The following is a 12,875-nucleotide window of genomic DNA, read 5'->3' as shown; positions in this document are numbered from 1 at the left end:
AGGTGTTTTTGTCAATGTCCTATGGACTATTAAATAAATAAAATAAAAATAAATTTTGCCATAGTTATTATTGAACAGTATCCTAATATTTTTTATTAGAGATTAATTTTCAAAGTTTTAAGTTTTGTCATTGTTGTTTTTTCTTTGGGACGAATTAAATAAATAATTTGCAATTGGGAAAACAACAGTTTTACACAAAAATGGCTGATATTGCACGTAGAAATTGATCGTCAAACTCTTTTTCAGAAAATCTCTCAACGGATGATCTAAAATATAAAAGAAATTAATACCAGAATCATAAACGGGTTTTACAAATACGTACCTTGCTGCATTAACAATGTTTGCATTCAATTCTGGAGGATTGAGTATGATATTCAATATACTTCCAGCATATTCAATAGCATCTGTTGCAAGAAAACCATTTTGGCTGCCTTCAGAAGTCTCAACAATGTCAAGTAGTGGACCTCCAGACTTGTGAGCTATCATAATGAGACCTGCTGCCATACATTCTACAACTCCAATTCCGAAATGTTCATTCCACATAGTATGAATACCAATTTTGGATTGTTGAAATAGTTTCAAAAGTTCGTCATATGAAACATTTACTTTGAATTCAATAGAATTTTCAAGAGAAAGATGTTTTGCAAGGTCTTGCATATTCTTTAGCCTCTCATAATCATCATCATTACGACAGGATCCAACAATGACTAGTTTTATACGATTCCATAGATCTTCGTTTCTAGACAGAAGAGTTCGTAACTCGTATAATGCTTGCAATTGGAGAGGATGGTTTTTTTCTGGTCGAAACTGTGCCACTGATAATATAAGGATATCATTGTTTCTCCCTACATGTTCAAGTTTCTTAAGATGTGCAATGTCACAAGGTGGGTACACTCGATGAGTTCTTAAAGGAACATCGAATAAGTCAACAATATGATTTTCTGTCCATGATGAATTAACCATTATAGTTTCCGAGCACCTGCTTACCCACTTGTACATCTGAAAATTGAATATAATAATTGGCTAGGATAAAGTTCTTTTAAAGAGATTGAAATTCAACTTACCTTTGAAAACAGACGATAGTACGTAAGCTTAATCCAGGTGAGGAAAGGATTTCTCGCTACATAAGCCTTGTTATTATGTGCTAATTGACGAAATTGGACCTTTTTAAGCATGTCGGTGCTTATGACAGGATAATGGACGTAGCTCCCTATCCTAGAGCCAGCTAGAAAACGAAACACCGGATATGTAAATGCATATCCCATGGTATCGATAAAAATATCTGGAGGAAATTTGCAAACAGCTTCCAAGCCCATAACGATTGAGCCTAGGCTTTGTCCCAACAAAGTGAAATGGGGATATTTTCGTGCTTCAACCCAATGCCGTTGTTTTAAAAATACAAATGTTATTTGATCGATGTCAAATGAAATATTAAAAACATTCTTGGCTTTCTGTAAAATTGCACTCGGCGTTGAGTCAATGTCGCCGGTATAAATGACTATCTTAATGCCATCGTACTTTTTCTGAAATGAAATTAATAGAAAATATGTTGAAGAAATAATGATTGATAGCTTCTATTATAAGCCCATACCTGCAAAGCCCTCACCGCACACCATAGGACACGTTCACCTCCACCACCAGCATTACAGTACGGGTGGAAAATGCCAACATGTAATCTTTTTTCCGACGATGAGCTGTGTAGCTTCTGTTTATGGTGAGTAATCCATTGCCGAAGGCCAAAGAAAATTGCACAGACTATGCCTAGTAGCCATACCAACAGCCAGCATCTACAGCAACAAAACGATTATCTTAAAATCGGTCAATCAAAATCGTTTTTATCCTTACATGAAAACAATCAACATCTCGGTTTGTTGATAAGCAAGCAGTGTGACCGCTTTTTAACTTTTAAAATATACCATTCAGCTACAAGAAAGATACCAAACAATATCTAGCTGGCTGAAGTAGTGATGAGTAATTTTCAAGAATTCATTTGAAAAGCCGAAACGATATTTATTTAATTTTCTTAAATAAAATATGCAATTATCGATAGTCGAATATTCACAAATAAATTTCAAACATATGCCAATTTATTATTTTTATTGTGTTCTATCAGATATTTGTTTTTCGGTATTGTAATAAAAGAATTTTTGATGGAATAAATAATAAATATTAATTGAATGCACTTACGCTGATTCGACACGATGTTTGTTGGGAGGGCCCTTTTTAATATTTTGGTATTTTTACCATCACTAAGATTTATAAACATTTGGACAATAACAGCCCAGATATGGATTACGTTCGTTCTATTTTGGATTGTTTAGCTTCGCTATGCAGTTGCTGGCAATGCACAGATGACTTGGGGACTCAAGTAAGTAATTCTGTACTTTGCATTGAATGTTAATTGATTATATTTGTAACAGGGAATAGAACCAAGCGAAAGAACACATCTTCTGGCAGACTCAGTTAATCAAAGTCCAGCACTACGGAGGAGTAATTCAGCTGACTTAAGTAATGATTATTCCCAATCGTTGCCAAAGAAGGACGATCAAAATGCATTGTCTAGATTGGTGCAAAATACCGCCATGTACGTATTATTCTCTTTGATTTACAGTAGTAGTACAATACTAATATAATGTACCTTAGAAATATGATCAATGTGGGTGCTATGGACTCCCACACCTTAGAGCATCAAGAGTATACGGATAGAATAAAATTGTACTCCCAACGTCTGCAGCAACAGTGGAATAATGTGCAACATCCCAGCGTGGTAATGAAAGGTATGTGCGTCTTATTATCAGCTGTATTGCATACAAACAAACTACATATGTACATACAACATACATACATATGTGCATACATAAGCAGCAACTATTGCAGTCACACACGCCCTCCGTTAAAAGTCATAAATATAAATCTATATGCATACATATGAATGTATGTATTTTTAGGCTGTCAGAAGAATAATATTCAGCTGATAGGACCACTGCATATGATTCATATTTTCTTTGCCATTGTAATCATATCATTAGCCTAAGTTTCTGAAATCTATTAAGGTCAAATGCTCCCAAATGTCGTACTTTCCTAATGCAATACATATGTATGATATATGACTATAATATAATGTATTTTAATTTTTAGGCCTCTTGAAAGATGTTCCCAATCATCAGTCGTGCGTATCAAAGCCCATTTACTCTGATGATACAGCCCAGGTTAGTAAAAATCAATTTACATATAATAATTGCCAATAATATACTTGTTAAATTTATTTTGTAATTTGTTGTCTATTCAATATACTTTTCAGATGAAAATGTTTATGGAAAAATCGCATGCTGGAGTTTCAGGGATACAGATTGATCACAGGGAAGCTGTTGTTGTTCCATTTCATATTCCGTAAAAAGCCATAGCAACATATAATGTTAAATATACAAATATAAATATAATTATTACACCATCAAATTTGATTGTGATAAAATCATTGCTATACACATTAAACTGTATTATACTACTTCAAACTACGACCGAAGCAATTGTCTGAAGAGAAGGTCTAACATTTAAAAATCAAAATAAACTGATTCGTATAATTTGTGTAAATTGTGAGCGGTTTGTTAAAATGAATAATAAAAAAACATTTCTAATTGTCAGGGTTACGTTCTATACAAATTTATATTATTAGAAATTGGAATATAAGTTGAATAGAGGATTGAAAGCGCCAGATTTAAAAGACATTAATTTTTCAGATCGAGAATGCTTTGAGAAATCACTGTTATGATGAATTGAACTAAAACAATTATATTAATTACCCAAAATTTCTGTTTTCTGCTTACTGATACACAAGAATATTTTTTTTTAATGCCTTTCGACGTAAATCATAAGTTATGGATATCTACTTCAAAAGAGATTGGCCAGCTTTTGAAAAAGCAAATGCGCCTTAAAACAATCGAACCTCCTGAAGAGAAGGCTCTATCATTTAAGATACTTTGCGAACTTTATGTGCTGTATGTGGAACTGGTAAACAAATTAACGTTTATTTATTTCAACACATTTCAAGTGCAAAAACGAGCTATCGTTCGGACTCTAGTTGAAAATGCAACACAACAGCTAATGTTACTTAAAGAGGAATTAAAGGAAATTGAATTAAGCGAATATGTGTACATGGACAAAGTTTTGATTTCAAGAAAACTGACTCCACGAGATTTGATGATTTGGAGGTCTCCACAATTTCTGTATCGTCGTCCCTTAGATATTCAAAATATCATATCAAAGAATAAGATATACATGAATGATGAAGAAAAAGAAGCAAGTGCTGCAGAAGATTGGGTTAAAGTTACAGAAGCTGTTGAGCTTATTCAAGCACATGAAAGAGCTCGTCGAGCACGAATATATAAGGCGAACATAAAATATGATAAAAAGAAATATTTGGAAGTGAAACAAAGAAAGAAAATTAATTATATGTTTACCTTTAAGCCAAATCAAGCCATGAGTATACCAGTAAAAAGAACCATCTTTAACGCGGACTTTATAAAGACTGAAGAATCTTGCGCCGATTTAAGGGATAGGGATGATAATATGAACGAGCTATATGATGGTATGTAGAATTCAATAAGTGTTTACAAAAAGATTTGATTTTTTCAAAAGTATTTGAGATTAGTTAACATATGATATGTACACCCTAAATGTCTTAGAACAAGAACTGGAAAGAATTAATACTTTGCGAAATAATGCAGCACGTATTATTCAATCTTGCTGGCGAGCATACAAAACTAGAAAAATATTGAAAATCAAAAAACAATTTAAAAAGGAATTACTAGGTATTAAAAAAATTCGAAAATTGAAAAGGCCAAATCAGTTTTCAAACTCGGTTCTTGAAATGTATAAAAATGAAAAATTAAAAAGCCAGCTTGACGAAGATTTCGCAAAATTAATCATGGATGAGCGAACAAGGTTGCTTCAAGTGCGAACTCCTTGGATGATGGAAGACATTTCCGATCACATTCGCGCCTGGTTCGATGAATTGTAAGCAAATCGTAATAAAATTAAGTTGGGATGATTATTAATATTCTTTTGATCAGCTATGGAAAAACTGGAAATTTTCATCCTTATCCAGATCCTGTTAAGAAAGGTACAGTTCTGGTTGTTATCGATGAGACTATGACGCCAATGGAGTTTCAAGAAAGTCTTAATAAAAAAAACCTATGAGCAAAGAGGAGAAGAAGAAACAGAAGGACAAGATAAAAGCTGAGAAAAAAAAGAAAAAGGATAAATTGAGACAGCAAAAAATGAAGGAAGCAAAAAGACGCAAAAAATTAAAAGATGCTGGAATCATCGATATTGGATATATAGTATCCTCAAGTAAACCAATAGGTATTTAACTAAAGGCGTTGTTTCTTTATGAATTCGAGTTTGTATAATTTCTGCTTTTTTGACAGTTAAAATTGAAGAGACAATGAAACAATTTTCGATCGATTGGAGAGATGTTGACGAATATCTAAATAGGAATCACGATCCTATTAAAGATTGGGTGACCGAAGAACAGTTGGATGTAATACATCAAGAGTTACGACAATTAGTTGATGAATACATGCGGTATAAATGATATTTAATTATATAAAGTTATTGAGTTATTGTTACATAACTTTCTAGGGTTGAATATGAATTGTTGAGAGAAGCTTGGGCAAAGGATAACAAAGTTCCCTATAAACCACTAAAAGTTAAGAAACCTAAGAAAAAGAAGAACAAGAAGAAGAAAAAACCATTTGATCCGACAGAAGATAGAACTTTGGATTCCCTATATAATGAACTTAAGGATGATGGTGTTATTGAGCAAGTGTCGCACAAGGACTTTGATGAATTCATTGCTGACTTCAATTTCTTGGCTGATGATACACGAGATGCGGAAGATAACTTAACGTATTTGATTTGAATTGATTATATTAACAATTATATATCCCTTATTTTCTTTTAGTACGGTTGGTCCAGCTAAGGGTGACATCAAAATGGTAATTCAAGAAAGTATGTTGGGAATGAGTGAGTTTGATATCGCGAAGCCAAAGTCAATTTTACTAATTGGGCCACTAAATAGTGGAAAAAAATTGCTATGCAATATAATTGCGTCTGAATTGGGCAAGTATTCTGATTCACCATATGTTAGAGATTAACTTCCTAATCATGATTTCTGCTACAGATGCTGTTTTTATAAATCTTAGTCCGGAAAAAACGACTCAATATGCAGATGATATGAACATGTTTTTACATAAAGTTATGAAAGTTGCAAAAGCATTTCAACCAGCCATTTTATACATCGAAGAAGCTCATCGGGTTTTCGCCAAGAAAACTCCACCTGAACAAGCTGCCATGAAGCCGACAATCCTTGCTTCATATATTGCCAAAAAAATATTGAAGCCAATTAAAAAAAGTGACAAGATTGTTCTTCTTGGCACAAGTAATACGCCCTGGGCTGCAAAGGGCACACTTAAAAAAAACTTTAAAAAGATCATACTTATACCGAAGTGTGATTATGGCACCAGTTTCATGCTTTGGCTCGATTTGATGACGGAAAATGCGCCCGATGACCTGGAAGCTTATCAATACTCTGCATTAGCCAGAGTTTTGCAGGCATATAATTCTGGGGACATTACTAATAATATAGCGCAGACTCTGAATGTGGAAAGAAAGATGCGACTTAGATTCGATGCTCTTGAACCGAAGGAATTTTTGGAATATTTCCTCTCTGAAAATAATCCACCAATGTTTCCGCCAGAGTTGAAGGTATGTGACAGTGCTTGCTTATAATATGTAATATAATAATTTCAACATTAACCAGATGATGGAGAAGTTTACAAAATGGTTTGGAAAATCCAATAAATTTGAGAAAATGAGAAGGAAGATTATGGCCATTAAAGCAGCCAAAAACAAGAAGAAAAAATAAAAGTAAAAATAATCCAAATATTTTAACTAATGTATTTCGGATGTAATGCTAAAATTAAATAGCAGTGGCTTGTTTTAAAAACATATTTTATTTGTTTGTATACTTTTAAAATATTTAAATAGTAGAATACTTAAAAAATAAAACCCGGATATTTGTGTTTAAAGTGTTGTAAAACCCTTGGTGACTTTTTGACGGAAATAAGTTGATTCACTTTCCTAATTTTAAGAAATCTTAATACATTTGAATGTGTCTGTACATATGTGTTTAATATGCACTTAAAAGTTACGGTTTTACAAATTTCCAATAATTTACACTAAATTAAATAAATTTACAATAATTTATTACTTATTAGAATATATATTGTACCTAATTTTGTATTATAAGATTTGTTAAATTACGAGTTGCTTTTTTGTTGCAATATAGTCTATCATTTCTTATCGTTGTCAATTTTACTTTTATCCAGAGATGAAGATACCATTCCGCCTCCATTCGAAGGGTATAATTTTTCCAAATAGTTCAATGATTCATTAAGAAACGTCTGAAATTGATTTTAATGAGTTTAAATTTGAAATTAATTTGATGGGTAAAGATTAATTTTACCTGAAAAGCATGCAACACGGCAATAATTGCAGGAGAACCGAATCCGTGCGTTAATAAGGAAAAGTGTGTTAAGTGCCGCTGCATTGAAGGCTCCAATAAATGCTGTGATCTTGTTCCAAAGTGTGTGGTTCGATCCTGGCTCAATATTTGCATCAATTCTTTTGTAATCTACGAGGCAAATAATAATGTTTAGTAAATGTAATTTTAATTATAATTATAATAATTAAATTGCTAATATCTTACTTGTTGCGAGTGAAGGATGAGCTCTTTTCGTCGATACGAGTCTTGGGGTTCGGTTTGATGGCGCACAATATACTCGGCTAATTGTCTGGCTGGAAACTCAGTTTCGCACACAAAGTGAAAGTCCTTGGCCAGGTGAGTGGCTTCTCCCTCGACTAAGGATGTTAACAATGTTACGTTTGCCGCTTTTCGACGACCAGCTGGTAGGTTTAGTCCAATCTTTTCAAGCTTTTCCCTCAATAGTCTGCCTCCATTTTTGCTCTTCGCCCTGTTTATAAATAGTTAATTAATTAGGCATACAAGTTTGTGGGAGCATGCGAAAACTTACCTTCTGAGAACGCCACCCAGCAAGGATGCATTTAAGCATTCGGGCGGCGACAATCTGCGCTGAACTTCCGCAATTGTAACCTTATATTTCGAAGTACTTGACAGAAGACTGAGTCGACCGGGAACAGCGCAAAATACTTCACTTGGCGACCCTGAGCCTATGTTCGAGGCGTCCTTCCCACTTTTCATGCCTGTGGAGAAAGAATGCATAACATGGCATAATATAAATATATTTCTATAGCCAAAAAACACACAGTGCATTCATTGTAAGCAAAACATATGAGTCTCAGTGGCAATGTTTTGAAATTGAAAAGTGTGAACTCGACGTGCAAGGATCATTTTACAGTAATCCTGCCAATTAGAGGAGCCAGCTACAATTTCATCGCACACCTAATAATAACTATTTATATGCTTCAGGGGTAGCTCGCCATTGTTGTTCTCACATGTTTGTGGTACCGCCTTAAATTCAATTCATATTTTTTCTTTTTACTATTCATTGAGGTTCTGTTGCATTCAAACAAATGCACGATGCTATTCATATGGTGTATAATATCAGCATATTAGGTAATAGTTGTAATAGCGCGAATTTACTCCGGGTTTACAGCTATCAAATATTTCTCTAATAGCAATACTATATATCATAGTTCCGTAGGGACTGTATAAATTCTTGATGTAACTCAACTACATTTAAAAGTCCACTTTTATGATGTATTGTAAATATCGAAATACCGAAATTGGGAAACTTAATTTTCATTTAATTTTAGCTTTTTAAGTGACTGTACTTACTTTTGATTAAAGGTAAATCTGACATGAAAGCTACATTGTCATCCAGGGCAGGAGCTTGGACGTCATCAACAGCATTCTGCAGCGCTTGATGTAAGGCCAAAGATTCGTGCTCATGTCCAAGTCTGGTGCCGTGTGCTGCTCCTGCTGTAATTGCACTGCCGTAATCACTTCTTCTCTCCGTGTAGGGAAAGCCATGAGATAGTTGAGTCTATTGCAAAAGAATTATAAAATTGCATTTAATTTGTATTCAAGTTAGGTTAGCAATGATAGGAACTCAATCCAAATATTCGGTCTGAATATTTACGAAATCAATTTTTGGAACTTAAAATTAAGTTATCGTTCTTTTGAATTGGAAAATTTAAGTGGCGAAAATTAGATTTGCCGACGGAAATTGAAATGTTTTTGATTGTTGTCAACGAGTGCCAATTGAGTAAATCAATTTTACGACTTGGGTTTAACATTTCCAGCAGTACAAAATAATTATTAGTTTAATTTGTTACTAGACGTATTAAGAGAAAATAAATTAAATATTCTTCTTGCATAAAGTCTCTCAGATATATATTGTTCTTGACTTGCTTAATAACTATTATCGTTACTCTAATTCGCATACCCAAAACAAATAATTTTGTTTAAGTAAACTAGTATTTTGGGTGAATTCGTTCAATGGAATTGCTTGTTTAATAAAGCTAGTCAACATTCTTCTTCAATTATGGGCTGACTATTTGCCTATTGCCATCAGAAAGCATACTTGGAAAGCCCTGGGGTTGAAGCAGCCAACAGTTGAGCCAATCCAGTGTTTAGGCAATACATGTACAATGTTCCACAGTATTTGTTCGGCTTCCTCGAGAGTCTGAGTATGAGTGTAGTATGCGCAAAAGCACTACGGGGGATACGCCTTTTGGAACGTCAACAACGCAACTGCCCTAGTCGTGGTTGCAAGGGCAAAGTTCGTCAAAAGCACGCAAGAGTGTGCAAGTATCCTTCTTAATAATATGCACACACATACATAGACATGTAGGTATATAAAACTCTTTTCCTTTTGGCTCTGGAGTTTCGTTGTTATTTGCAAGATGTTTCAGCGAAATCCCAAGAACATTTTCTAAATACTTTCGGGCATTTTTTTAGTGTTTCATAATGCACTTAAATGGAATTCATGAAGCCATAACGTAGCCGATTATTGTAAGAATGTGAAGTTTATGTGTGTGTGTGTCTATAAGTTTTGACAGCGAAGAATTTGACCAAATTCTTAATAAAGAATTCCGTGCTGGGATAAATCGACAGACGATGATAGCTTCAACAATTTAGCATGTTCCCCAATTATGAATTATGAATGAAGAAGTACTTACAACATGTCCTTGCAACTCAGCATCCCTGTGGGTTCTATGGATACCTAGTTGATCCTGCGTGGACCTGAGGCCCGCCAACTGATTGTAGTGGTGAAGTGGAGCATGATGCAGTGAAGACAGCGGCTGGCCATAGGGATCCGTGCCCAAGTACTCGAGCGGCCCATGGTTCTGTAAATAGCCGGATATCTAAACTATTTTGGAAATGATACGTCCAGCTGGTGTGGCGCCACAATTTGGAGCACTTACCTGTTGCTGTGGAGGGCTTTGAGCTGAATGGTGGAAAGGTGGCGGAAAGTATGGAGGTTGAAAATCAGACTGCAGTGATTGATGATGCATGGTAGCTGCCGACCCATGGGTGCCACTGTGCCCACTGTGTCCCGAGGTGGGGCCACCTCTGCCTGAATGTCCTCCCGAATGGGTTGTATAAGCCGGGCTGCTGCTCGAGAGACCCAAGCTACCATGGCCGCTAAGGCGTTCCTGTAATTCAATTGAACAATCGTTAAATGTTTTGTAGGAAATAAATAATATTTTGTTGTATTATGAAATATACTATATATTCTAATACATTTTTATATTGATCTTGCATTTCAATGTCTATTTCATTCTTCTGTGCGGTGAAGAGGGACTTGAAGTTGTCTACCTTTATATTATACGGTATTTATTTGTTTATATTATGTGTTTGAATGTTGTTCTTAATCAAATTCTAGTATTTATATTGATTATCATTATCATCTCAGTAAATTATATATTTATTGTTTGTTTTTCAAAGCCAAGTAACTCTTTCATAATCATACTAGTTTATAATCGTTGATGAAAAGTCGCATTATATGCAGAACAAATAAATAAGTCAATAAGTAATAAAGTATATTATGCTTTAGTTGTTTATTTATCCAAACTGATACTTCATATAAGTAAGCAAGTCTTCCTTATGATGAAAAACATTTTGTGCTTATATTATTAACCGTGATTTATCATATTCGGATACGATTTGGCGCAGAAATGTTAGGAAAAAAATTTCTATAGATGAGTGTGCATAAATTTAAGCAGCCGTGTGTCTTGCCGACGGGTTTGTAATACAAACTTTGAATCAAATTTCTTACAAGCACAAATCAGAATGTATTTACATATTTACTCGTAATATATCATGTGTGATTAGTTCATTAGGTCATTTTGATTGTATACACAACTGATCAAATGGTGTTGGACTTGTTTAGTCTTACCTGAATTTCAATAACAGCGGGCATATCCACGTAGGATAAAGTCATGTTATCATATTGTAAATGAAACTACTATATGTTTAATTTCGCGATGGTTCAGATAATGCATTATTCGAAAACAATATGCTATACTGGTTCAATAATACGCAACTAGTTCAGAAACTCTTACTTACAATACTAATTTAATCACATTGAATGTTTAGGAATAGTCCTTGGATAATAATATTTTTCAAATTTATACAGTTCTTAATAATTTGAGTTTTGGTTATGAGCACACAAACGGTGGGTTAATTCAGAATTCAGAACAATAATTACTAAATATCGGCACACATTGATTGACCCGACGGCGACGACAGCGGCAACGATAGCAACGATACACCGACGACAGCAGTCCGTGAAAGCCAAAAACGAAATGAAAACTGGTCGCGACCGCGTGCCGATAGGGCAGCCCCATCAGCAACGACAGCGGCAACAGCAACGGCAACAGCAACGGCAACAGCAACCTCAGCAGCAGCAGCAGCAGCAGAAGCAGCATCAGAGCAACTCTTAACGCCGGCGTCGTAACGCGGCTTCGTCGGATGTTTTTGCATTCGCCGAGCCAGTGCAGAGAAGAGTAACAAAATACTGTGCTTGTGTGCGTGTGTAATTGTATACACAACCATACTTGCAATTGTCGTGTCATTGTGGTAGTTTTTTTGTTGCAGAATTTTAGGAAACATAACGATAAATATATATAGTACAGAATCATATATAAATACAAACACACGAATGTGCTTATTGAGTTGTAAGATTTCATTATGATCGGCTCACTAGTTAGACGCTTGTTATACAGAACATATGCAACTGTACTTAAATGTAATAGTTCATATTGAGTTACCATAAATAATCATAGATTTAATTAATATATTTTACTGTTGAAATATAATTGAGTATTTTTCCATTTGTTCTTCAGTTCCAAGTATGCTGATTGATTTAAATGATGCCATGTTCCATGTCTTTTCCAAGTCTTCTGCAGTCATTTCGATTCAATCAATTTTGAAGCAAATCAAAAACGGAATTATTGGAAAACGAACAGCAAAATAGCAAACTGTTATTCTTAGTATGGCTTTCGCTTCAAATCATAACTGTAACTGTCAAGCAAATTAAAATATGTGCGTAAATGGCGGATTGATGACCTTGTACATTGACATACACACATGCAAAGCTTAGACACACACATACATACATACATATGGACAATAATGGACACAAATGTTGCAATGCTCGGCGAGGGCAAGAAAAGGGGATGATCGATCCACACATACAAATATATGTCTGCATGTGTTTGTATTTCTACCCGAACTTTAAACTATTAATGTGTTTGTGTATGTCGCTGTGTAGCGCATTGGCGGAGTGTTGACAACAACAGTGGTCGTGAATGGCTTCTGATATGGA

At 34.6% G+C, this 12,875-nt stretch overlaps 4 protein-coding genes across 9 annotated transcripts in view; 2 read left to right on the top strand and 2 right to left on the bottom strand.

The window, feature by feature from the left end:
* Positions 1 to 133: 133 nt before the first annotated feature.
* On the bottom strand, positions 134 to 1,950 carry LOC132789762 (GDP-Man:Man(3)GlcNAc(2)-PP-Dol alpha-1,2-mannosyltransferase). Its single transcript, XM_060798014.1, has 5 exons — positions 1,846 to 1,950; positions 1,592 to 1,787; positions 1,065 to 1,523; positions 323 to 999; positions 134 to 266 (listed from the first exon to the last, which is right to left on the bottom strand). Exons 1-5 carry the CDS (start codon positions 1,860 to 1,862, stop codon positions 191 to 193), a joined length of 1,425 nt encoding a protein of 474 aa, XP_060653997.1. The 5' UTR covers positions 1,863 to 1,950; the 3' UTR covers positions 134 to 190.
* A 285-nt stretch (positions 1,951 to 2,235) lies between these two features.
* LOC132789765 (uncharacterized) lies at positions 2,236 to 3,641 on the top strand. The gene is made up of 5 exons (XM_060798021.1): positions 2,236 to 2,368; positions 2,421 to 2,584; positions 2,644 to 2,777; positions 3,139 to 3,209; positions 3,302 to 3,641. The coding sequence occupies exons 1-5, from the start codon at positions 2,288 to 2,290 to the stop codon at positions 3,392 to 3,394; spliced, it is 543 nt and encodes a 180-aa protein (XP_060654004.1). The 5' UTR covers positions 2,236 to 2,287; the 3' UTR covers positions 3,395 to 3,641.
* A 104-nt stretch (positions 3,642 to 3,745) lies between these two features.
* LOC132789761 (dynein regulatory complex protein 11) lies at positions 3,746 to 7,004 on the top strand. Its single transcript, XM_060798013.1, is given in 9 exon segments — positions 3,746 to 4,585; positions 4,683 to 5,013; positions 5,070 to 5,181; positions 5,184 to 5,361; positions 5,427 to 5,583; positions 5,641 to 5,907; positions 5,963 to 6,120; positions 6,182 to 6,765; positions 6,821 to 7,004. Coding segments are annotated over 9 exon segments (2,628 nt in total). The 5' UTR covers positions 3,746 to 3,849; the 3' UTR covers positions 6,926 to 7,004.
* Positions 7,005 to 7,043: 39 nt separating this feature from the next.
* LOC132789763 (transcription factor AP-2-epsilon) overlaps positions 7,044 to 12,875 on the bottom strand; it is a 30,997-nt gene continuing 25,165 nt past the window's right edge. For 2 of the 6 annotated variants that reach the window (XM_060798018.1, XM_060798015.1), the window contains 7 exons: positions 10,471 to 10,701; positions 10,225 to 10,410; positions 8,879 to 9,086; positions 8,094 to 8,283; positions 7,769 to 8,033; positions 7,526 to 7,693; positions 7,044 to 7,463 (listed from right to left, as the gene is read on the bottom strand). In XM_060798018.1, the coding sequence (XP_060654001.1) occupies positions 7,353 to 7,463; positions 7,526 to 7,693; positions 7,769 to 8,033; positions 8,094 to 8,283; positions 8,879 to 9,086; positions 10,225 to 10,410; positions 10,471 to 10,701 (1,359 nt within the window). In that variant the 3' untranslated portion in view covers positions 7,044 to 7,352. Of the gene's footprint in view, positions 7,464 to 7,525; positions 7,694 to 7,768; positions 8,034 to 8,093; positions 8,284 to 8,878; positions 9,087 to 10,224; positions 10,411 to 10,470; positions 10,702 to 11,444; positions 11,511 to 12,875 lie in introns of those variants that run through there. The other 4 variants (XM_060798020.1, XM_060798017.1, XM_060798016.1 and 1 more) reach the window with 3 other exon arrangements.

This window comes from Drosophila nasuta, chromosome 3, assembly GCF_023558535.2.
Source record: "Drosophila nasuta strain 15112-1781.00 chromosome 3, ASM2355853v1, whole genome shotgun sequence".
NCBI lineage: Eukaryota > Metazoa > Arthropoda > Insecta > Diptera > Drosophilidae > Drosophila > Drosophila nasuta.
This window is presented reverse-complemented; position numbering and strand designations above follow the sequence as displayed.